Raw genomic sequence first — 25,218 nt, 5'->3', positions numbered from 1 at the left:
GGTGTTCAAAGCAGTGTACTCCTGGGTAGTGTCTTCAGCATCAGTCTCTCTGCTAATTAAAAGTCTTGAGATGAGAAATTCCCTCCTCCCCCCAGACATGTTTTATAATATTAGCACTCAGTGCTTTACACTATCAAAGCATTGTACGCATGCTATCTAATATCTCCTAATTAACTCATATATCCTCTCCTATTTAAAAAAAAGCATCTAAAATTAATGACAGTACAGTATCGCTGGCTTTTATATAACACATGCAAATGCAACTTTCAGGTTTTACAGGAAGTGTGGGTAAGCTGAGATTCCTTTCTGAAGTCTGACACACACATTGCCATGTCTGATTTTCAACAGAAAGGAAACGAACAGTGATGAAAATGGTATATACACAGTTATCAACCCAGGACTGAATGCATGCGCAAACACCACCATGGGTAAAGGAGAACCTACAACTTCCTGGGGCAGCATTCTCAGTTCCATAGTGAGGTGCATACCAATTACACGGGTCTCCCACATACTTTGTTCTCCAGATCCATAGAATGCATGAGAAATGAGTAGGGTCTGTCATTTTGGTATCCATCAAAGCTCTCTTCCACGTGAAGAAATGGTTAATTTGTCATTTCACACTCAAAAAGGCATGAAAGGCAAAATGGAGAGGGTTAGGTGGAAGAGGAGGGAGGAGGGCTGTGACTCATGAGAAGAGACTGTAGGCCTGATTTTGAGCTTGTGTTTGTTACTGCATATCAGGAATAAATTCAGTGAAACCATGATGATGTCAAATAGACAAGAATAAGGACAGGGTTTCTTGTTTATGTGAAAAGATTTACACTGTTACAACCAAAATACCAACTGAGGCACAAGGAACACTTTACAAATGGAATCATAGTACATAGCATATTTCTGACTTACAAGTTTTATTTACACATGGACATCTCTTGTTCTATTTATTTATAATAAAAGTATCAATTCCAACAAGGCAAATTTTCAACTTAAAAATACATAAAACCTCTGGGAGAAAATCCCAAAGAATACACACATCTGAGGAATGTCAGCTCTGTGTCAAGAGCACTGGTCTCAGCTATTAAATATCTTCCCTCATCGTCATCTTTTGTTTTAGCATTCTTGTTGTCTTTTATTTTTCTTTTCCTTTGCATAAAATGAGGCTAGCAAAGGGCCAGAGAAACAGCCAGTGAACATTTAGAGAGATGAGAGAGGTACAGGCAGGAATCCCATTATTTGTTAATAGGATTTGTGCACATACCTCCCACACACCACTTAGGAAATTTACTCCCAAGCATTTCAGTGGCAGTTTCAATTAGAGTCAACATTTCATTTCAGCAGATGGACTGCAAACTGATGGCTATCAAACTCAAATGAATAAGGCTCGATAATCTCCCTCTCTTAAACTATGATTATGCTTTTTTTTTTCTTTTTTTTTTTTTTTTCTAAGTGGGAAAAATCAATGTTGTCCCTAAGCCAATACTTAATTTGATTTTTTGCTGAGCTTCTCTGTGCTAGCAAACCCCACCCATGTGCCTGTATACAAGCCCAATGGGTAAATTAGAGGGTATTTTTGCAGATCTGTCACACATTTCTACCATGCTTCTTATTAAGAAAGATGCCAAAGAATGATGAATACATCTGCCCTCTCCTGAAATTGAGCCATGTCTGGGGTGGAACATGGCAGCAGCTATTAACATGGGAACACAGATACTAAATCCTATGTGAAAATTATGCAGAAAGTAGAGTACACAGCTCACGTAGCCTCAGGCTGTCCAGAAATTAGCTACAAGTGTACATCTTTTCTTTTTAATGAATGCATTTGGAATTATTGCCTGGTGGGTGGCACTCCAATAAGGTATCAAACCCCATTGTACAGTCATGTACAGATTAATAGTGATGATGAGTTATCTGATGTCAAGAAGAAGCAGTACTAATTCATAGGCAATATGCACAAAACCAAAACACAGTATTTTTTTTTTTCCTGGAAAGTGTCCTTTCTTTAAATAGTGTTTGCAAACTATGTGGATGGTGGCCTGGCTGGCTCATGATGCCTTCGGTTTCGCTTTTTTTTCATCTCCTGCACGTGCTTCCATTTGGCACCACCTTTGTTTCGCTGTCGCCGTTTCTCCCGGTGCCACATCTGTTCACAGTACTCATCCAGGCTAAAGCTGGGGCTGCTGACGAGCTGGATATAGTCCTTGTACCTCAGACGGGACTCTGTCAGCAAATCCCTCACCCGACCCTCCTCATCCTCAGTTTTCTGTGTGCTTTCCATTTGCCCATTCTCAATGACATTTAAATTCAGCTTCACAATGGTGTGGATGAAGGTGTGTTCCTGGGCTTTGCAGAAATAGGCTCCTGCATCCCTCCTTTGCAAGCTGCGGATCAGCAGCCCATGTTCTGTTTTGATGATCCTTTCGTCTGCCTTCAGCTGTGAGGTGAGACAGAGAAGAGTGTGATACATTAATTTCATAAGCAAACACAGAACACATATTCAGTGCGATACCAAAGTGGAGGCAACGTAGGGTTGGTATACAGCACACCCATCCCACCATGAGATCCTCCAATTTCTTAGTTCCTGCTACTTACTATATCACTGGCATCAGTGACATTTCAGCATTCCATATTAGTGGTTAAAAGATGCATGCTGTACAGCTGAAAGGACAGACAGTAGCACTTGTCACACCAGAATGCAACAGGTAGGCTGTATTCTCCATGGAAGAGCAGGTGTTTAGCACCATAAATCCAATTTTTTAACCTTTTTTTTTTTTTTTTTTTTTTTAGTGTCTGTAATAATGCCAATATAGGAGGGTGCTTGTATACCTGGAATAATTTGAGATGCTGCTGCACTGAAAATAACTACCATTCCTGACTTTTTAAGTGAAATGCTCCGATTTTCTGATCAATCCAATCGAGCTGTAGGTGTCCCTGTTCATTGCAGGGGAGCTGGACTTGACCTTTAAAGGTTGCTTCCAACTCAAATGATTCTGTGAGCCTGAATCTTTGATTCTATGATTTTTATCTTCATCAGCTGGGATTTATAAAAGGAAGCTGATCCTGTCTTTGAGTCACTGAGACGTGATTAAAAGTTCCCAGTGAGCTTAGGTGACAACAACCCAGTGCAATTCTTTCATCGTTTTAATGTTAAGATCTGTGAAGAAGAGCATACAGGGGAAAATAAAAAATAAAGGAGACTGTAAGTCTGTCATTGTGGACGTGCAGTTTCATTTACAAATGCAAGTATTTCCAAAAATACAGTATGACATGTTACAAAACCAGGTACGCTTTAGAGTAATAACACTGTAAGTTAAGTGATATATCTGTGATCTGAAAATAATTTCCAAAATAACCTAACTCTGAGCTAAGCTAAACTAGTGAAATAAAATAAATAAATAACATGAAAAACAGGATGGGGCACTGGGCACCAAAGTATTTTTGCAGCTGGGAAACACAGAAGATAAGTGCTTTGCCAAAGATCACATGAAGATTAGTATCAAAGGTAGAGGCTGAAAGCAGAGCTCTAACTCCCAGTGTCCAACACCTTTGAAAACGATTGTGTTCCACTAGAGCTTTCGCCACTCGATGTGCTGCTGCCGCACAGAGGCTGCAGCCCACAACCGCACCAAAGCTGCCACTTGCTCAGCCTGCAGCATAACCAGAGCCCTGAGCACGGCCTTAGTGCTGCCGGTGCTATTGTTATAATGTAGAAAAACTCCACAAGGCTGAGCACTGGATTTAAAAAGCAGGGTGGGGGCAGAGAGAACCAACACCGAATCTGGAAAATTTCCCAGAGTGCACATCTGACCCTCCAGCAAACTTCAGAGGATGAAGATCGTGGAGGCATAAAGATGACTAAATTAGATTTATTCACAGTGGGTAAGCTACACACTGTTTCTTTATGTAAAAAATCTGCACATGATTCTCTCCTCTACTCCATGGGAAAAAAAATGTATTTATACATATGATTCTCCATCTGTTATGATTCTAACTCAGTGGTACTTTTTCATAACAGGGTCTCTCAGAGCAAAGAGAAGGCTGAGATGACCTCCCAGGGCTTTCTGGTTTTCTATTTTCTAATATTCTATTATAAGAACTCTGGAAGGATTAAAGACTTTGAGAGACCATTTCAAGATAGGCAGAAAAAGTAATACACGTATATCTAAATGAGACATCCACATAGTAAGAATTTTCCTTGCAAGCCTGCATCAGCTACAGCTGTCTTCAGTAACGTTTAGTTTAGCTAGGTTAGTAGATAGGAAGGAGGTAGATATGTAGGTAGGAAGGCAGATATAGGCCTGTGCAGCACCACTGATCTGACTGCATCAGGGAGAAGAAATCAAACACTCTAAAAGCCAATATCAGAACAAAGCTCTGGCTGTCTTTTCTGTGCTGAAGTATTGCTTGGCCCTTGCCACCAGCTGATGGTGTTGGGTCTACCCTGGGCTTTAGATCCTTTGTTTGTAAATTGGATATAATCATGTCTACTGACACCAGCAGGGTGGAATCATGCTAATTTCTGCAAATTCCTGGAGAACAGATTATTTTCTGACAACAGGTGCTGCATTAGCACAAGCCATTTTTTATTTACTACACTGAGTTTCAAGCAAAGAAATCATGGTCAAGACAGAAGAGCAGACATAGAAGATAGTAGGGAGACAAACTAGAATTGAACACTCTTCCACCTGGAGAAGCTACAGCATAGAGCAGAGACTTCAATTTTATCAGACGGTGACATTCATCCCAAGTAAATGTACTCTCCTTAAAGTTACAGTAAAAGCAGAAGCATAAAAGGCATAAATGAACCCAAGCATGTAGCTGTAGGCAGAAATATGTCTAGGGCAGGTGTTTCTTTGTGGTGCTGTACTCCAGAAAGAGAAGCAGGAGCAGCAGCAGCCAGGAGGAAGTGATTGGATTGGCTAGAGAAATATGGCAAGGAAGCCCCTCTTTTTTTTTGCCCAGACTTCTTATGAACAATGGAAAATCCTACAGATCTCATCTTGAGTAATTTAAAGAAAAAGATGGGAAAGTGAAGATAATTGAAAGACATTTGGGTTTCATAAAGCTCTATGCAAAGACCCAGTTCCCACATTGTCTGAGTGAAAACAGGACAGATCTCTTTGAGCTCAGGGCTCAATGCAATTGCAGCAGTAGCATCTGCCTGTCGTGGCTCTGCCAGTATTGTAGTCTAGAGCGCCTTGACAGCTGTGCACCTCCTACACTTGGAAGTGCTCCAGCTAGCTCTTTTGGCTGGCTGTGCGCCAGGCCAAAGAGCCCTTGATAGTGCTTTGCCTATTTGCAGTGAAAGAAAAGCAGAATAATGGTAGATCTAGACTTGAAAATATGACTGGAGCCCCAAGTCCAGCACCCTGCTACTCCTGACTGTTTACCATTTGTGTAGAGGCCGTCCTTTCGAGTTGTAAACGTGTTAACTGACAGAGTTGTCCCCCACTGCTTTGGGATACTGCAGAGAAAGCTAAGAGTCTGAATTGGTTGTGTCCCCTAATCCCAGCCCATCAGGAATCCTATTTTTAATGAAGCAGCACTCTTACACAGTGTCCTATGTTAACCTTGGATATTGATTTATGGTGACTGTCACCTTCTTCTCTGGGCCTTCATTGTTCATTCCTTTCTTATCCTCTGGTAGGATGGAATTAGGGCTCTGATTTCACACGTATTGAGCAACACTTCATTATTGTTTTCCCTCTCACATCTCTTTTTGGTATCCTGTTTATGTTGTTTTACCCATAGGTTCAGAACTCTTCCTGTCTTTCCTCTCTACTTTTTTCCCCACAGGGCTCTGGAGTTTCATAAACACCTGGCATTTCATTACTTGGTAGTAGATCTTTAACCTTTTGTTTGAATGCTTAATGTGCTCTTTGGTTTCTGAGCTATAGATGTAAAACATACTTTATTAAATTTTGAGAAGAGGAAAAAGACTAGTTAGATAAAATCCATCATTTTATTTTGGTCAACTCTGGATTCATTTTTCCTCCCAGATATGTTATAATCAATAGCTCTCCTTAAATATATATAAGCAGGGTTTAACAATTCAGAAGCACAAAGGCTTTGTTCATAAAAGCTTGCTGACATGCTTAAATTTGAGCATACAATAAAAATTAAACAGGAGATAAATACTTCTGTTCAATAGGGAACCAGTTGTAAACCACAAAAATGAAGCAATTGATTACTATTAACTTCCTTTTCTTAGTGGATTTTCTTAGCAGATTTTTGACTGTATTTTAACAGTAAATTGTATACGGTAAGCAGTTTTCTTAAAACCACGCTAAATAAAGTATAGCACATGCTATATATATTGGCAGTATTTAACAAATGAAAACTATCTCCATGTAAATCAAATACTCAATTTTCAGAACCTGATTTAACAATAGAGGAAAAACAGGCATTGACAATACTGATGGCAAATCATTAAACAATCAGTAAGTTGGAAAACAACCAAGGATTTGAAAGTGCTGTGGCACCAGTTTAGGTCAATGCCTTTTGTCCTTTGCTAATGATGTGTTTAGATAGTTCCCTCTTTACAAATAATTCACATGTCAACTCCTTCACAGTTAAAACACTGCACCTGTCTGGGAGAAGAAAGTGGCTTCAAAGCCTGCCTTCCCTCATTAATCACCATGTAAAAAAATGTTTGAGGTAAAGCTGGTATAATCATGGGTTAACAGCAATCCCTGAACTAATTGAAAGGAGGAGAAAGGAAAGTAAGGAACATTTGCTGAGAATTCACATTTGACTTTGTTTTTCTATTGTCTTCCTCATCCTCACCATTTGACTGGAAATAATGATCACTGTTTTTGCTGGAATCGTATTTTATGTAACTTTGTTTCTCTTTTCCTGGTAAACTAATCATGTAATTGCAACACAGCTGTTAATTCCTCTCTCTCTTTCTCTCTCTCTATTTTTCTTTTTTTTTTTTACATCTCTTTTTTATTTACTTAGAAGCCACAGGAAAAATGATAAGGGTGTTGTTGGTACAATGACAAGGTGGAAACATGAGTCCTATTCTCAAGTTGATGTTAACTTCTCATTCTAAGACTAATTTTTAAACTCTTATTCCCCAGTATACTCAATCAAAGCAGAAATATCACTTTATATAGCAGTTCAGAGTAACATCTTTTTTTCCCCTTTAGGAAACTGTCAAAAATACTAGTCTTAAGAATCTCAAGGTATTATAAAAAAAAAAAAAAAATGCCAAGCAAATGAGTCATAATAAAATAGTGAAAGCTTGAGAGTTATAATTAGTCCCTAGGCTGCAGAATGAATTTATTTTCTCTCTCTCTTGATCTGTTTCTTATCAACCCAAGGCTTGTCTGCTGCACGAACACTGAATGTTATTCCTCTGACAGAGGGTACTACTGGAAACTCACGTCTTGGTGCCTGTTCTCTTCTTACTCAGCTATTGTTTGACTTCTAGGCTTTAAGGCTGGTAATGAATCTATGGTCTTTTACCACAAGATGCTGCTGAGCAGACCTTTGTCACAATGAAACTCACAGTCATCATGATGCAAAAATCTCCAGCCAAACAAAGATACGGAAACTTATGTCTCATTCACCAATGTACGCCCAGTAAGGTCAACTGAACAGGACACAGATCCTGAGCAACCTGAAAAATAGCTTAGTCTGGCTAAAATGTGGAATGGAAACATTGCTTCAATGGGTAGCCTAGTCACACTCTTGTGCCCCACTAGATGTCTTATCCAAGGGTGGGTCACACTTGTCTACCTACCAAAACATCAGATGATTGTTAAGCTGGGTCTGTCAGGAAAAACAGCCCAGGCAGTGGGGTAAGGTTATGGGAAAGAGTGAGAACTGCTGAAGAAGAACCTGAAAGTTTTTTTTCTGCCTTTTGGTGGATTTATTTTCATCCCTAGCTATGAAAAGAGGAGGAAAGAGAGAGCTAAAAGTGATCCATGTCTACTCTGTCACTTCAGACCATATGGTTTGCTCTGTCCCCTGCGTGGAAGCACGGCAGCTTGGCAGGCCTGGAGCCCCAGGAGGCTTGGAGTGAAGGCCAGCCTAAAGCAGGAGGTCTAATAGTTTCCAGAGCCACAGGGCACCAAAGCTAATGGCTTCGCAGGGAGTCTTGCACTTGTTTTTTCCAGTTCTGACACCTATTATATATGTAATACATAGGAATTCCATGAAAAATAAATAAATATCAGAGTTAATGCTTCAGGAAACTACAGCACTTATTATGAATAATATGAATATATTATTCATTATGAATAAATGGCATTCCCACTTTTTTTTTTTTTTTTTTTTTATGAACTGCAGTTGCCACGCTTTCCTTCATCTCAGTGACTAACCTTGCAAGCACAGGAACAAACATGATCAATTGCGTGAGCAGCACTAAACACAAAAGCACTAGATATTTGACTCTTGACCTTAAAACAGCCCCAAACTACAGGGAAATGTACTCCCACTGGCAGCAAAATGACCTGGTGACAGCTCCTGTACCACAGGAGATCCTGTCCCTCCCCACAGGTTGCTGTGGCTGGAAGTCACACTCTGAACCATGACCCACAGGGTGAAATGTCAGAGGCATCCTGCTGGGCCTAGTGCTTCCCATCCAGTCTGGATTTTGCCCTTTTCCTTCCCTCAGGAAGCTGTAGTACATGTCAGGGGTAGTGCGTAGCTGTCTATTTGCAAAGCAAGGCTTAAAGACTTGCTGAGACATTGCAGTTACAGCCCTGGAACTAAAAGTCCGTAACCTAAGTTCCAGGTGCACAGAGTCATTTGCAAAGCATGGTATCGTCATCACAATAAGTTACACTGCTAAGACACGCACTGAAATAATGCACAGTGTTATTTGAGAAATCTGCTGCAGGAAGGGAGAGAGAGCAGAAAATATAATTGTAATGGGAAAAGTTATGGCGAGGCATTGGCTGAGCAAAGATCAAGCTACACATTAAATACGACTACCCTGTTGCTGTCACATATGTTATTTCAGTCAAACTGAAGTATTTTGTAAAGAAAGTAAATTACTGTGACTATCTTTGAATTTTCCAGGAAGTTCCCAAATTAAGTTCTAATACCAATGAGCTCATTTCCACTGATAAGCTAGATTTTAAATTAGAAAAACGGAAAATCTTAATTTAAAGATGCCCAAAGTAAAAAGGGTTTAACATTTGAACCTGCAAATGCTCTTACTGCTTCCAACAGGAGACTTCTTAGCATTTCTACAGATTGGGTCTTTTATTTAGACGGCCAGCTCTGAAATTAGGAATTCAACTTTGGGTACAAGCATTTGAAAACATTATATTCACAGATGAATATCTTTACTTAAAAAAGAAAAAAAGATCTATTTTTTTTCTTTTTCTTCTAAAAATGAAATGTCTCAACGTTGTGATTTGAAGTGTACAAGATGAGTTTGCTCAGGATCAGTTCCAGTCCTTGGTAGACTGGAACTAAACGGGGTCAAAATACTAGAAAATAAGAATTCTCTGGCAAAAATTAAGCAAAAGTAATAGCTGTATACTGTCTTTAACTGATCTGATCCTGTAATTGTCAGTGTGTACATATGCATTTACGCAAGCTGTAGCCTTCAAAGACTGCAAAATAAATAAATAAATAAATAAATAAATAAATAAATAAATAAACAAACTAACAAAACCACCCCAAGGAGTTCCAGAACATGTGCTCCAACTTTTATTTTATCAAAGCTTGATCACAGAAACATTGCTATGGCTTTAGGGACAATATGTGGTAAGAAGCTATTTGCCTACTGTTAGCATTTATAATGTAGAAAATCTGTCTGCAGATTTCTTCTTCAAATTTTCTTCTAAATTTGCCTCAAAGGTTAATCTAGCCTTTTAGCAGAGCTTTACTTTTCTCATACAAACAGATGTCAGACTGTTTACACTGAGAAAGCCCAGTAAACACTGCTGTGGAAGGCTGCTAATGTGCAAAGATATATGCTGTGTGCTTGCTGGAGAACCAAATGCCATCACACATATTCACACATTCCCATACTCCCTCTCTAGGTCACATCCTTGGCAAGCTGGGCACTTCTGCAGCATTGGAATTTCACTGTCTGACTTAGCAGTATTTGGAGAAATATGGGAAGTGGGGGTACAAGCACTGTCACAATGAACATTTTAGAAATAGGAACAGAGGCAAAAAATGATATAGCCTTAAATTAAGCTATATTATATAGGCTTATACCCTGCTATAACTTTGTTCAAAAGTCAGTTTGACCTGAAGGTTGCTCTATAATCACACAAAAGAGAAAGATAACATGAACTCAGCTTCCTGACTTTCAGGTGCATACCTGACCCTGTGACTTAGGAGAAAATCAACTGATCATTTTTTTTCCTAAATTGACATGGGTAGAAGTCAGACCTTCATAAGAGGCTTCTACATCTTGAAAGTACTTCTTCTTGTGATATAGAAATATTACATTCTCCAAGGAGATTTTTTCAAGAAAAGTTTGTAGCTCTGAGGACGCATGCTATAGATGCAATAAATTACTTCAGAAACTCGATAGAGTCTCCAGAAAACATAAGTTACTGTTCAGAATAATATATACATATATATAAAGTACCTCCTTAAATGCATTTAAAAATGAGTCTTCAACACATGGTTAGAATTAAGCAAATACTTTACTCATTTCTCTGATCAAATATGTAATTTCATTTGCAAACGTCTGCCTTAGGGAAGTAGAGCACTGAGTCTTCTGTACAAGACACTTAAAGGTAAATCAATTAAAGCACAAACCATGAATGCCCATAGGTCTTTAAAGGCTGATACACTTCTAGCTGGGTTTTCACTTCAACCATCTGTGGCTGAGCATGGTTGGCCTGCTGATTAAAAGACCACAATTTCTTTCCAAGTATGGAGAGTAATGGAGGTTAGAGATGGTATTTCAAACCAGCAATCTCCTTCCTTTGGTATTCAGTGCATTTTGTGGGAAGCACGTGTCTGTAAATTAATGAGATGTTTATTCCCAGTAGAGGAAAGAATCTTTGCCAATCCAAAGCATGAGTAATAGGAGGGGTGTAAATTGAAAGCACTGCTGCATCATAGTCAACATACAGCCTTGTGTTTTGTGTCTCACCTGGAGGGAAATCAGAGGTGCCTTATATCCCCACACTCCTGCAGTCTGGGCCAAGCCAAGATCGGAGTCTCCACTTTGAGGTGGCCTCCTCCCTGGATGCCTCCTTCCATGCAACAGGCAATGCTTAGGCATGACGGCATTGAGTCAGCTCTCACCCAGAGGGGATGCACCCATGAGAACCTGCCTTTGCCTGCATCTCCCCACCTTTCTACACTCAGAAAACCTCATAGGACAAGCTATCACTAAGAGTGGAAGACTGGTTCTATGTTTGATAGTTCCTCTCATTTAACTAATTTTGTCTCAGATGAACATTTAACAGAAAAGCGTGTCTAATACCCGGGAGGAGCTCATTTGAAAGGGCAGTTCTTTTCCCATCTCCTTCCCCGTTGCCATGGTTGCAATCACAGCAGTATTTGGCCTCAGCCACAAAATCGTTCATGTACAAGAAAGGCTGTGAAGACTCTGGAGGTTTGAAATTCACTCAAACCCAGCCCAGATCGGTCCCAGTCTGTTGACCTTTTGGACATGTAGGAGGGCCCTTTTGTCATTAGCTGAGAAAAGAATCTGCAGGATATTGTTCAAAGGGCCAAGGAGGGACTTGGAGGTTTTTCCATGGCTTCTCCAGTGAGGACCCCAAAACTGCCTCCTGCAGGAGTTAAGGGCCATCACAAATCTCACTGCTCTCTACTTTGGGTGGAAGGTTCAGTTTTTTAACTTGACATCTCTGCTTCAGCACAGAGTACCACTGCAGAAAAATCCTCACACTCAACTAACAAGAAAAAAAGAAAAACAAAAAAGCTTTTAACTTCACAACCTATCCCTTCTCAGGGGAGACAGCAAGCCATACAAGGAAATTCTTAGCTGCAGTGCTTACCACAATAAGGGAAAGCAGACAGACACTAAATGGAATAGAGATTTAATTAAAGCAAAGGGTTTTGCACATACTTTTTCTCGCGGAAGTAGTTGAGCTAATTACTGAACAAAAAGGCTTTATTTATTTTTAGTACTTTCAAGGTTGTTTTTTAGCACTGATAAAAGCCTAATTCCTGTTCTTTCCTTCCTTCTTTCCTTCCTTCCTTCCTTCCTTCCTTCCTTCCTTCCTTCCTTCCTTCCTTCCTTCCTTCCTTCCTTCCTTCCTTCCTTCCTTCCTTCCTTCCTTCCTTCCTTCCTTTCCTTCTTTCCTTCCTTCCTTCTTTCCTTCTTCCTTTCTTCCTTTCTCTCTTTCTTTCATGGAATGAGCATGTAAGTCAAAATAAGTATCTAAATCTGCTTATGATCCAGTGCAAATGGCTTTTCTCTTCCCCACTGCATGCCCCAAATGGTGATACCAGAATGCTATGTGATACCTAAGGTGAGGCAAGGAAAAGTAAAACATCGGCTAATTCCAGTAACTCCTGCCTTTCAATGCTCAGCTGAATTCTCAATAGAGGAAACTTGCCTTGATGACTATAACTTACCTCTTCTCGATGCTCTTCTCCAGAGCGTTGAATATACCACCTAATAGAGGCTTGCTGGGACTTAGGAATACATTCCAGAAAAGTTGAATTAAATTCAATGCCAAAAATCACCTTTTCATCAGCAGTTTCATGACTAATGCCTGGAAAGCAAACATGGTACAGGAGATTAACCCTGACCTGGTTTTTAAAGCAATGGGAAAATAGCCTGATTCAGAACAGATGCTATAAGAGTGAGTGAATTATAAAAAAGCAAAAGGAAACTTAACTTTTAGCTTAAACTATAACTATGAGGATTTAGAGGCAGCTGCTAACCTTCTTCCAGTGCAACTGTTTTTTAAGGAGGTCAATAAAATCTGTATCGTGGGCTTGCTCCATTTTAAAGTGGAGGATTTCACATTTGAGGAATTTAAAATCTGACCTGTATTTTTCCTTTATGTAATGCAACTAGTAAACCTGAGAGAGATGGAGTAACTGCTAAAGGTAGATCGTAAGGCCTGGTTTGTTCCTCCTAAACACTTTAAAGGAGTTGCAGGGTTAAAGTCAAGTTTGCCTCTCTTCAGCATAATTTGAAATTCCATGTTAACATGTTTCAGACCAAACACTGAAGTACACAAGCAGATCTGCATTCTTTCTTGGCAGTTTGTAGACCTGAGCATTTCTAATCTCTGCAGGTCTATATCTCTTTTCTTATTCATGGCTTATCTGCTTTATCATCAAACAAAAGCTGTTTCTTACACCCTGCAAATAACACAGAGGAAGGTGAAAGCAGAGGCGTCTCCTAAATCAAAAGTTATCTCAACAATAAAACAGATACAGTTTTGGATTGATTTTTTTTTTTTTCTCTATAGTACAAACATGTATGAGAGCTACAGAAATTCAAGATCTCTGCATTAAATGCTTTTATTTCATTTCACTGTGCCACAGAGATTTCTATAGAGCCAAATAATTTCATGCAGCCAATGCAGTCTCTGGGACAGAATCTTACACAGTGGAGAACTGAATTTAGATAGGTTTTTGGGCCATAATGTTAATTATCACAAATAGCATAAATAAGCCAAGAGCCTGAAGTGGCACAGGTCAACTTTATGGTTCTATGGCACACAGGGGTTGTCCCCAGCTGGGTAAAGTTTCTGTTGGGGTTGCTATATCACGGCAAAGGATTAATACCAATTTGCATGCAAAGACATTTTGCATTGTCTAGGAAAACTGACTCTTCCAGTCTAGTTATCCTTCCAGGAAACTGTGACACTGTCAGCCTTTCCTACTAGCATTTCTGTAACCTTGAGCTTTGCACAGTCTCAGATACTTCTACTTGTAAAGCAGAAAGTCGAGAAATTCTGGCCTTTGGGGAATGAACAGGAGTTTTGCCATTTACTTTAATGGAAATGAGACTTTACTCAGACTTTTTTACTATGTCTGCATGTACACATGTACAGTCAGAGTCTTCTATACTGTGCAGCAGACTTAGGCTTTGATCCTGTGGCGAGCAGCTCTGATTTCTGCAGGGGCTCATGCCGAGATCTGCGGCAGGCATCCAGCACCACCACAGCATGAAAGTCACCAGAGATCAATAGAAAGTGGTGGCTTTTCCCAAATCAAAATTTGAGCACAATGATACTATCAATACTGTTTTGACTGGGTTGTTCACTTTAATAAGTGACTGTGTGAGCTCCAGACAAACCCAAGCTTGGTTTTGAATGCTTTTCATTTATTTTATGCTGCCACAGAGATTGCTGCATAACCTCAGGATTTCATACTGACAGTGCACACTGCAAGGGAACTGCTGCAGCTGCCAAAGGAGCAAGCCAGACTCCTTGGCATCCGAAAAGAGGGTGTGGGAAAAGGAGGGGGGAGCTGACAGGAGGGAATGTATGCTCTTGTTAATAACAGGAGTACTTAAGCAGCCGTGGAGAGAGGAAGTGGCTGCTTTGGCAGCCGGAGCTGGGTCTTGGGACTTGCATCCAAACGGGTAAAAGGAAAAAGATAGTGTGTTCTGCTGTCATACCAGAGGGTTTCCCCATGAGATTATCTCCTCTATTTCTGTATTAACAGAGGTGCTGGTGGCTGCTCAGGGTGATATGTGCGACAGTTTTCTTCCCCTGATTGGGTGCTGGTGATTGTGGCCCACTTGGGACCCATGGGTGCTGACCTGATCTGGCTTTCCCGTAAATAGCCTGGCTCTGGGAGTTTAAGTGTGGGTTGAGAAATGTATCCGAAGCACAGTAAAGACAACTATTTTAATGGTCCAAAATACTCACTGTCTTCTACATCCCAGCATTGTGCGACAGGGTCTCCATATTTGACATCTTGCCTTCTGGCTCTCCTATGGGAAAAGCATGAAAACTTGTAACACTTCAGGCGTAATTGCTGGAATTCAACAGCAAAATACAGAGGAGTTCAGCAGATGTGGAGGCACATTGCTCCCACCCTACTGCTGCCAATTACAGTCTTAACTAAAACCAGCTTCACCCTCAAAGCGGCATGTGGCCTAGAGAGATTTGTACAATTGACATCAAGAGAAAGGGTCTGTGATTTGGGAAAACCACTGGGAGGGGAAAGGGAGAAAAAAAAAACAAAAGAGAGAAAAAAGTCTTCCTAGAATAAATAATGTGCCATATAGTGAGAGAAAAACCTGCTTTAAGAGTCTAGTTAAACTTGCTCTAAGAGTCTACTCCAGATATGGGTGTCCTGGTGGGTGGACAGTATTGTAAATGTCTGGAAAAATCTTTCATGTTCTATGCCATGAAAAAGATCTAAGCTCCAGCAGGTCATAATAAAACCTGAGCCCAGGATCAGCTCAAGGTGATACTGGCCAGTAAATCAACCACTAAAATGAAGGTAGAAAACTTATATTTTATGTTGGTAACAACAAAAGATATATATATATACATATATATAAAATAAAAAGCCAAATCTGACTGTCTTTCATCTGTATGGGTTGAAAAAGAGCTCAAGTCAATGATCTGAGACCATTCCACAGTAAACTTGCTCAGTAATGTCTGTGTGTTACTTAAACTCATTGTGATTTCGTGTAATAATATTTAAAAAAACACAAATTTTCATCTGTAGATGATTGCATTTATCTCCCAAGAGGTACAAACATAAGTTTTTAATTTTAATTTTTCAGTAGAACAATTGGAGACCCAGAGAGGAACTCCCTTTCTCACGGTGACACTGAAGCAGGACCTCACATCTACAGTGATGCCTCAGCAGGATGCAGCTTCCCAAGGCTGAGCTGTGGTAAAAACTGTAGGCATGATGGAAGCAAAGGCTGCTCAGCGGAAGACAAATATCCAACTGATCTACTGGAGGATTCCCAAGGCTGGTCACACATCCCTTGTTTTGGAGTCACAGACTTTTGGCCTACCCACCAAATGAACATCTGTTGAAAAGTGTGGACCATCAATCTCTGTGTCCCAGCCCACCTCAGGCTTCAGCAAGCCTCACGTGTGACTAACTTTGCAGTGAGCCTGAACACTTGCTTTTCTCCTTTCATTTATGCTTCTCTGAATTTAGTTTGCTTTGACTTTGAGGAAAAACACATAAAGTTCCTTGACACCATGACACAACAACCCATGACTCATTAACTTCAATGCTTTGTCTAATTGCTCAGGTTCCAGTGCTGCAGCCCCTGAGGAGGAAAGTCTCATTCCAGAGCCTGAGCTCAGCCTGCAACCTCTGACCCTCGCTACAAGAATTACTGTCAGGAAGGCTTCGTGCAAAAAGGAATGAGGAGGCTGTGGACTCCAGTTCAATCAGCCAGTTCAGAACTCTGGCTAAATCAGCCCAAAATTCCAGCAGGCAGATCCCAAGCTGAACCAACTGCTTAGGTACTGCACCACCAGAGTCTGAAGCATGCTCTTCCTCCATGCAGATCCACACTGCTGCCCTAGATGATGTGGACAGAAAGTTCAGATATAGCTTCTCTCGCTTTGGAAAAGCTGCTCCTGGCACGGTCCAGTTGCACTGCTTAAATCTCTGTCTCCCTCTCATGGCTCAGACCACAAATACAATTTAAGAGAGTGGACTGCTTTGTCAGAGTTAGTTAAATCAGATAGGAAAAGTTTGTTTAGATCACAGAGCTAAATGCATTTCTTTAACTGAGCTAAGTGCACTTCATTACTGATCACTCTAGAATACTAGACTGAAAGTAAGGCAAACTGCTTTATAAATACAGTTGTGCACTGTGCAAAAAGCAAAAGTTTAGGAAAGGTTCTCATGTCTCTCTTCCACTGTCACAACTTGGTACTCGACCTGAGCATCTCATGCATTAAAGCATTCAGCATAAAAAAGGAAAGTACTGAATTTATTATCTTAGTTGAAGAAGTCAAGTCACTTCCACACACACTTAGATAATGCTATGTTGTTTTCAAATCTCTTCGAGCAGAAAATGTGAAACATGGCCAGAGTTTGATCAAATTTTAAGGCTAATGACATGGTGGGTTAAAGTAGTTTAAAGAAAAAAAATAATTACAAAAAGTGGTACATTCTTACTGTGAACCTCTACAATTCTTGCAAGCAACAAGATCTTTTATAGCATGTGGCACTTTTTTCTTACCTTTTAGAAGTGGGGGCGTATCTGGAACAGGAGTTTCCATCCCAGGCACAGTATGGGTCTCTGGCAAGGCAGCAGTCTGCACAAGCCTTCCCATACGTGTGACATCTGTGCAGAGAGAGCTGAACCAATCCATCCCTGGAACCAATGTACAATTGTTGCTGCAAATCAGGCAAAACAAATGAATTAGGATCGTTCTCCAAATAGCCTGGTTCTTCTTCAGTGCCACACTTGCAGACTTTCAGCCTTGCACCAGATTTTTAAAAAAGCAGAGAGAATTTCTCCTTTACTGTAAACTGTTTCTCAGGGATCGGTGTGAAGTGGGCAGTCCCCAACAAACCCTAACGGGAAAGGCACTGCTGTCTTGGAAAGACATCAGCACTCAACACCCTTACACTTTTGGCTTTGTGCTGAGTCAAAAATAAAACCACAGAAGCAGTGCATGGTGAGAGGGGCTTATAAACACGTTTTTAAAAAAGGGATTGGCTAGCCATGATATTATGAATCTGGGAACTAGAGATGACTTTGTGTGAATAAAATATCATCTTCCACTTCTGATGCTTAGGTAGTATGGGGATAACATTATTCACCTCTTCCCAGTCTGTGAGTGGATCGCTAATTGAGACAAGGGTGGTCCAAGTGCTTCCTGTTGAGCCAGAGCTGGCTCAATGCTATACTTACAGCTGGCTTGCCACCTTTTTTTTCAGGGAAGACAGGACCCAGCTGTTCTCTGCGTGCTTGCATGGCAAAATACCTCCTGTATTTGGCGCACAGTGCCAAAGCCACCTCCATGGATACCTCCCAAGCTTACACAGAGCCATTTCAGGGCTTGGAGCTGCCCTGAAGCCCTTTCCCATAGGGAGAGTCCCAGCTGGGACTAGACCCACCAGGAGGGACCACCCCGATTGAAATTTAGAGGGGGGCCTGTTTTCAGGCTTTGCACATACAATGTTAAGTAGAATGAGGCCCTGAGCTCTCTTGATTGCTAATACATAAAAATAACAACAATAATACTACTAATAATTTATTGCTAGACTGTAAAGAGACAAGTATTTCTAGTGTTCAGAAAACAAATGTGCAGTGAGTTCATTCACAAATCCCACAACCATATGACTAAAGATTTGTTTCCATGAATAATTACCAGCTTGGGTACACAAATTACTGTTTGTAAGCAAATGTGAATTAGGCAGGGAAACAAGCTCTAATATGTCCCCTTCTTTCCAGATAAATTTAAGAGTTACCCTTGAAAAGTTTGACCAATAAGTAACAGAGGACACCTAAAAATAGCAACCTTACTGTTCAGTGTACCATATATCCTGCAGTAATTAAATGGGTTTGTGATTACCTGCTTCTGAGAAATCTCCATGGTTGAAATAAATGAAGGGTGCTGAAAAACAAATTAGGGAAGTGCATTAGTTCACACGTTCCTTATTGTTAATAAAATGAGAACTGAACTTGGCATTTCTGAAAGGTATATAAAATTGCAGATCAATTTACTTGGTTTAAATGAATATTAAAGCAATTTACTTGGTTTAAATGAATATTAAAGCAAAAACAAAACAAACAAATCAAACAACAAAACTCATTGAATTCATGCCTCCAGGAATGTCTCCCATAAATTTCTTGTCTTTAATTCTTAGAGTTTGCAATCTGCCCAACCTATTGACTGGCAACAAGCCCTTGCATAAACTTAAACACCATTTGAAAGGCTTTGGGGGCATTTAAGGGATACATACACAGATCCTCTGCACCAGGATGCATTTCACTTATATAAAAGTGAATTTTTTTGCCAGTGACTGATGTAAGAACAGGACAAAGCTCAGAGTATTATCTATCTCCTAATAGAGGATGAATAATCTGAGCCTATTGTTTAACATTAATGTGGTTCTAGGAAATAAGAGATGTTTTTTCAGCCCCTTGTCCCCTTCAATTTTCTGGATTCAAAAACATAGAGGTAACATAAATGTTACCAATAAAAATGTGAAGGAATGTCTGCTGAGTAGAAAAAAAAACTTTTTTTTTTTCTTTTTCCCAAATATGATATGGTACATTTACACTTGACGCTGTGTTTTAAAATTGCAGCAAATGGGTGTGCATACTGAATTTCCTGATTACTTGGCCTGCCGTTAATAATCTTGGCATTTTTACAGCAAAATTTATAATTGGTGTCCAATACATTTAGAAGAAGGCATCCTTCTTCTCCAAGAAGGAGAATATTTAAATCAAAAATTTATCATACTCATGACATATCAAAATGCACTGTAAAAATATTTTTTTAAAGATCATGTCCTCATGATTGGAAAACACTGTCTGTAAGTCTCAAATTCATTTACTTAGCATGGAAAGAAACTCTTACAATGACCTTGTAAAGCACATAGGAGAGAGAATGCAAAGCAATTTAAGAATACAAAGATGAAGAAATTTCCAAATAGAAAAGAAAATCAGTGGGGAGGGCACACATCTCAATTTTTCTTTTGTTATGATATGTCTGTGTAAGCTTCCCCACCAGCAATGAGGTCAATGAGAAGTTATGCCTATGCAGCAGAAGGGAAGTTTGAGTTTTTCACAAGTTCTCTTTATGAAGAAGTCATTGGAATTAGCAGGGCTCTAGTGACTTTTCTTCACTATCACTCAGCCAGAATAACCAAATCAAAATGGTCAAAAGTGCTGAGTCAGCCCACATCAAAGGATTAAAGTACATTGATAATCAAAACTTAGTTTGATTTATTTTCTTTTAGTTCTCAACTCCTAAAGTTGTTTATCTAAAATGATTTTTCTACATCTGTAGGTTTTCTTGCTTGCTTGGTTTTTAAATTATAATTGTGTGAAGAATAATTCCAAAGCTGAGATAATGGGGATATCACCATTAAAAATAAAATAATAATAAATGGGTCAGGCACAAAATAGGTTTGCAAAGTAGAACAAGACAGGAAAATTGAAACTTTCCATGAGTTTGAAAAATCTTGTTCATTTGTTTCTGTTATTTTTTTCCAAATGACTTTCTTAGAGAATATCAAAGCATTTAAAAATTGACATATTGTCCCTCTGGAATCTTGAACTAGTTCCACTGAGCAAACAATCATACAGATAAAGACATTCTGAGCCTTAAGTCTCCTGAGTAATTGATGTAGTGGCTGTTAATGCTTACCTTGAATATCTGTAGCTCTTCCAGGACTACCTCCTCCTTAGTCCACTTCTCCTTGGTGATACTCACAGCTTTCAGTACTGTGCCTATGTCTGGAACAAACATTCACAACATTCACCATATGAAACACACTATTACGTCTCAGCTACTTCATTTCTTACTTCATTTCACAGTTGGACTCATACAGTCAGAGTTGGACGACACGATCCTTATACATCCTTCCAACTCAGGTTATTCTATGATTCTATGATTTTATTCAACTTGTACATGAATGTAAAAAACAAAACAAAACAAACAAACAAAAAAAACTGATTAAACTTAGATCACAAAGAAAAAAACATCAAAAACTGTGCGAGGAAGATAAAACTAATTTATCAAGGATGCAGCCTTCAAATGACATCTACCCTTATATGTATCTGTTGCTTTCTACATAGCTCTATACAATCTGTATACTGTATGTCTGAGCCAATGCAACCGTGCATTGTTGTGCTTGGCATAGGTGGTCTAACTCTGCTGCTACACAAATATACTTGCAAACACATTCATGATCTCAACTGGAATTTGCTTTTTGTTTGCTTTAGCTGGAATTGTGGCCTATCTGACTCAATTTAATGAGGATCAAATCAGCAGAAAACCGTTTTATTTTTAATAGAATTAATCAGGAATGATCCTTAAAAAAAAAAAAAAAAGGTTTCATTTTAATATGGGAAAATAAGAAATATGTATTTTTTTTCATTTTTCTTTTGATTTTAGGAAATTTTTGCATATCTCCATTCAATATCAACATTTTTAATTTAAACATTGTAGAATACACTTCTTTGGCACTATCAGGAGAATTTTTTGAATTTAATCTATTCATTAATTTCAACCTGCATTCTTAATACATTAAAAAAAAAAAAACAACCACAGAAACAAACAAAAATACAGCTTATCTTAAACTCTTGCACATCAGTGAATCTTTATTGGCTTTAGTAATAGTAATAATTAAAAAAAAAAAAAAAAAAAAAAAAAAACACCAAAACCTTAAAAACTGCTGAGGAAAGTGAGCTGGGTGCTGTAATGGGCAATGTGGAAGTGACACAGCACAGCTTAATCCTATGCACCATCTCTCATACTGAAATGATGGAAAATAATACAGTGTAATGCAAAGAATGAGACTTTCATTCTTGTTTTTCCAAATTACAGGAGATCATATTGCCAATCAAAGTTAAAATTATTTCAGGTTGCCTTATATTTTAGACATAGTTTTGTTTTGGACGTGATTACCAAAGCCTGTGTACATACAAAACCTGGCAGTGCAGTTGCATGTGCAGAACTGCCTGCCTTCCTAAATTCTGCAATAATATGGTTGCATACATTCAAACACAGAGTAAGTTTCCTTTTTAGCTGCTGCTAAACATCTTAGGGGTTATTTGATATATTTGTATTCAGTCTCTCTATATGATATTTGAAATGTTATCTTAGAGTTCAGATTTCTTTTTTTCTTTTTTTTTTCTTTTTTTTTTCTTTTTTTCAGTAAGACCAATTTAGAGGATAAAATGGAACAAAATATTGTGTCCCTGGAAAAGGAAACTCACTTTTAAGGAAGGCACTGCAGGTAAATAAGTATCTGCATGTTATAGAGTGCCATCTAGTGACTGCATGGGTACACACTGGGACCCTCCAATTACTCTGAAAAATTAATTATGAGTGCTGGGTAGAGACAGGTAATTTGTCAGTATTTTGGTTGCTAGTCTCTTAATATAATTGTATTGTTTTGACAAACTTAACAGCAGAGAATAGAAAACATTTGAAGCATCTCTGCAACCACTGAAGGAATATCTCATGCTTTTTAACGAGTGAACCCACTTTTTCTGATAGCTTACATTTTAAATTATTTTTCCTCAGTATTATCACCAAAGAAATGTAAGCTTTAGTGGGTACTCAACTTCTAGGCATCTCACAGCTTGGGAATGTGTTCATTTTCCTTCTCTGATGGCCATATTAAAGACTGCATTCATAAAGCAGCAAGGATTTTCTGCAAATTTTATTCCTGACCTTCCCAGGCAGACAGGGAGTAGAGGCCACATTAATGTTCTGTTCTACAAAACTGTGTTTTTCCGTCTATGACTTATGGGGATCGTAGGGCACTCTCACACCTCCTTCTTTTGGAAGAGTTGTGAGGAGAATTGAGCTGAAATAAATAAATGCTTGAAGAGAGGCTCTCTCTCATCTTGTGGGTGTGATGATTCAGATGGGAAGGCTGAGATAGCACATACTTTGTAAGAGGTGATGCCCCAAGACAATTCACTCCCTTTCCCAGATCCCTTCAGAGTACCCACAGCTATCAAACTACACTCTGATATCAAATTTGCTCATAGGCAAGAAAAATGCTGTATAATCTAACAGAAATGGGGTAGGATTCAAACAGAGATTTAGTTTCTCATTTCAGTAGCTCACTCAATGCCCTCGGATGAATGTTTTCCTCCCCATGTACCTCTGTTTCATTTACTGTGAGATATGGATAAGGGCAATGACCTCTTTAGTGAAGTATTTAGATCTAACAGTGCAAAATGCTTTATCAGAGCTATTACTATTTAGGGAACTTCAAACTGTGGATTAAGAACATGAATTTTCAGTGGAATAAGACCAGAGATTATACTTCAGAAGTGTTATGAATAGGTATGGTAATAATTCTTAGCATATCATATATACTGTAAGGTAATCCATTCCATGATTTTAAATTTAAATACCATGTTAACACCAAACTTTTTTCCTTACAGCACATAGCTATCAGAAAATGTAAATATGTACACAATTATCCACAGACAAACTGCGAGTTTCTTCCCTGACAGAGTAGTTTACTCCCCTTCTGTTCAATCCTGGTCCTTTTCCTTGGATCTACTCATGTTGCAAATTAATATTCTTAAATACATTTAAGTGAAATCATTGCTTTAGGCTGCATCTGAAATCTTTCTTAGCTTTTCAGTGTCAGAAGAGATTTAATGCTGATGCACCATGTCACTGTTGATAACAGAAATTAATCCTTCAGGTTATTAAGGTTATTTTTTTTTCTTTTAATTGCCTACTGATGTGCTGCCAGTGGGAATTGGAGCCAGATCACCATGTAACGTGAAGTGCAGTACTGAATAGAACTCAGAGGGTAAGAAAATCTAGCTATTCTGACCCTTAACTGGGTCAGAATGGCCATGAGCCATTAAAATCTTTATTTTAGTCTTAATTTCAGTATAAGTGTCTTGAGATGACAAATTAATCTAATTTTAGCAGTTTTATGAAGTCCCATCACACAAGCAAGGGCATCTAAATGCTTCCTGAAGCTGCAAGATTAGGAAAAAGATGTTAATCAACAGGTTTATTCAGGACCTGCTGGACTAGAACAGCTTTTAGAGGATGGGACCTGTGCAGAACAATAGTGGAAATCCTCTCCTACCTGTTCCTAGGAAAATAACATCATATTGCCCGTCCTCTGCCATGACATGATCCACCACAATCTGAGTCAGCCGATAGTCCACATTGATTCGCGTGAACACTGGTCCTCCCGTCAGTGGGTAAACGGATTTGTACATCAGGGGATGGCGCTTTATAAAGCTAATGACTTCATCGGGAAAATCTCTGGTAGATTTTATGAGTGGATCATAGGTTTTGCTTGGGCACTGAAAGAAAGAAGGAGACCAAGAAGTTGGGAAGAATAGTAGGGAAAAAAGACAATAAATCTGCAGGTCTCTCTGTTTGTATCAGGAAAACCATCTATTCATTTTGAAATCTTGAAAACTCTATACAGATCCTCAGAGACCCTGAAAAGCAGGACACTTCTTTAGATGCTTAAATAAGAGTGCAAGTTCGGTTGATTTCCATACAATAAGACTTTGGTCACTGTGGACTTGTATTTTTTCTACATGTCTAGTGACATTTAGAAGTTGAAAGAAAGTTTAACTCACAACTGAAGAAGCTCAGTGTTGTTTGAAAGTGTGAAAGCACACTGGGAAGCTCAGCATTTGCTTCTAGTGTGTGCTTCCCCAGTTCTTCAAAGGGCCATTTTCTTCCTCACTTCTCCACGCTCTTCTCTGTCCATTTTTCTCTCTCTCTCCAAAAGTGCTTCCCCTTCATTTTCATTTTCCTTAGTCCTGCTCCCACCTATTCTCCATTCAAAGCTACCTACAGCTTGATAATTTGTTTCACTTCACTCATTTTTACCGCTACTACTCAGAATTATGTATGTTCTGTTTCTGTTAGTTTTGTGCCCACACCACAACCTGCCTATAGATGAATATACACAAGCTTTGAAGAAAAACAACTGCAGCTTTTTTTCTTCTTTCTCAGTCAGACATTTTGATAACATAAACTATAAGTTAGAGGGGAGATGAATTGCTTTTATAAGACAGTGAGGAAAAGAAGACTGCATAAGAAAAAAAAGATGTTTGATGGTGGATAAAATACTAATAATTTATATTTATTGTACTAGCAAGTCTACAAACACAAACTACTTAAAAGCTATGCGTCATTTTTGAATTCTATCACCAAATGGCTTTTAAGAACAAATACAAGGTCTTTTCTGTTTCTTCATCTACCAGTGTTCCTGAAGAGAGGTGGAGACATGCCTTAACACTTACACCACTGTCATCAGTAATAAGAATATATCATTATTATTAACATTCAAGTAGTACATTCACCCATGCACAAAGATGCACTTCAAAGTTTTTTTAAATCATATATTTGAGACAGCAAAATTCATAAGCTACTAATTATATAGGAAAATAACTATTTTTTTTTCTTTTAAAAAATAGGAGCTATTTGTATATAATACCATAACAGATGCTACTGGTATAGACCACTTTAGAGATTTGGTCTTATTTGTAAGCTACAGACTGAATCTATATTCTTTTAGAAATCAGGTTCTCTGTGAGAACGCTTCTAAAATCAACCGGATATCAGATTGCCCAGTACTTCTTCTCAACCAAAAGCAGCATTTGGTCACCTGTACTTCATTTTT

General features: G+C 38.9%; 1 protein-coding gene across 5 annotated transcripts in view; it reads right to left on the bottom strand.

Annotated features, from left to right (window-relative positions):
- Positions 1-784: 784 nt before the first annotated feature.
- Positions 785-25,218, bottom strand: part of SEMA3D (semaphorin 3D) — a 142,802-nt gene continuing 118,368 nt past the window's right edge. For all 5 annotated transcript variants that reach the window (XM_040668203.2, XM_015295302.4, XM_015295369.4 and 2 more), the window contains 7 exons: positions 23,659-23,881; positions 20,232-20,320; positions 18,429-18,470; positions 17,087-17,244; positions 14,787-14,851; positions 12,529-12,668; positions 785-2,428 (listed from right to left, as the gene is read on the bottom strand). In XM_040668203.2, the coding sequence (XP_040524137.1) occupies positions 2,015-2,428; positions 12,529-12,668; positions 14,787-14,851; positions 17,087-17,244; positions 18,429-18,470; positions 20,232-20,320; positions 23,659-23,881 (1,131 nt within the window). In that variant the 3' untranslated portion in view covers positions 785-2,014. The remainder of the gene's footprint in view (positions 2,429-12,528; positions 12,669-14,786; positions 14,852-17,086; positions 17,245-18,428; positions 18,471-20,231; positions 20,321-23,658; positions 23,882-25,218) is intronic.

This window comes from Gallus gallus, chromosome 1, assembly GCF_016699485.2.
Source record: "Gallus gallus isolate bGalGal1 chromosome 1, bGalGal1.mat.broiler.GRCg7b, whole genome shotgun sequence".
Taxonomy (NCBI): domain Eukaryota; kingdom Metazoa; phylum Chordata; class Aves; order Galliformes; family Phasianidae; genus Gallus; species Gallus gallus.
This window is presented reverse-complemented; position numbering and strand designations above follow the sequence as displayed.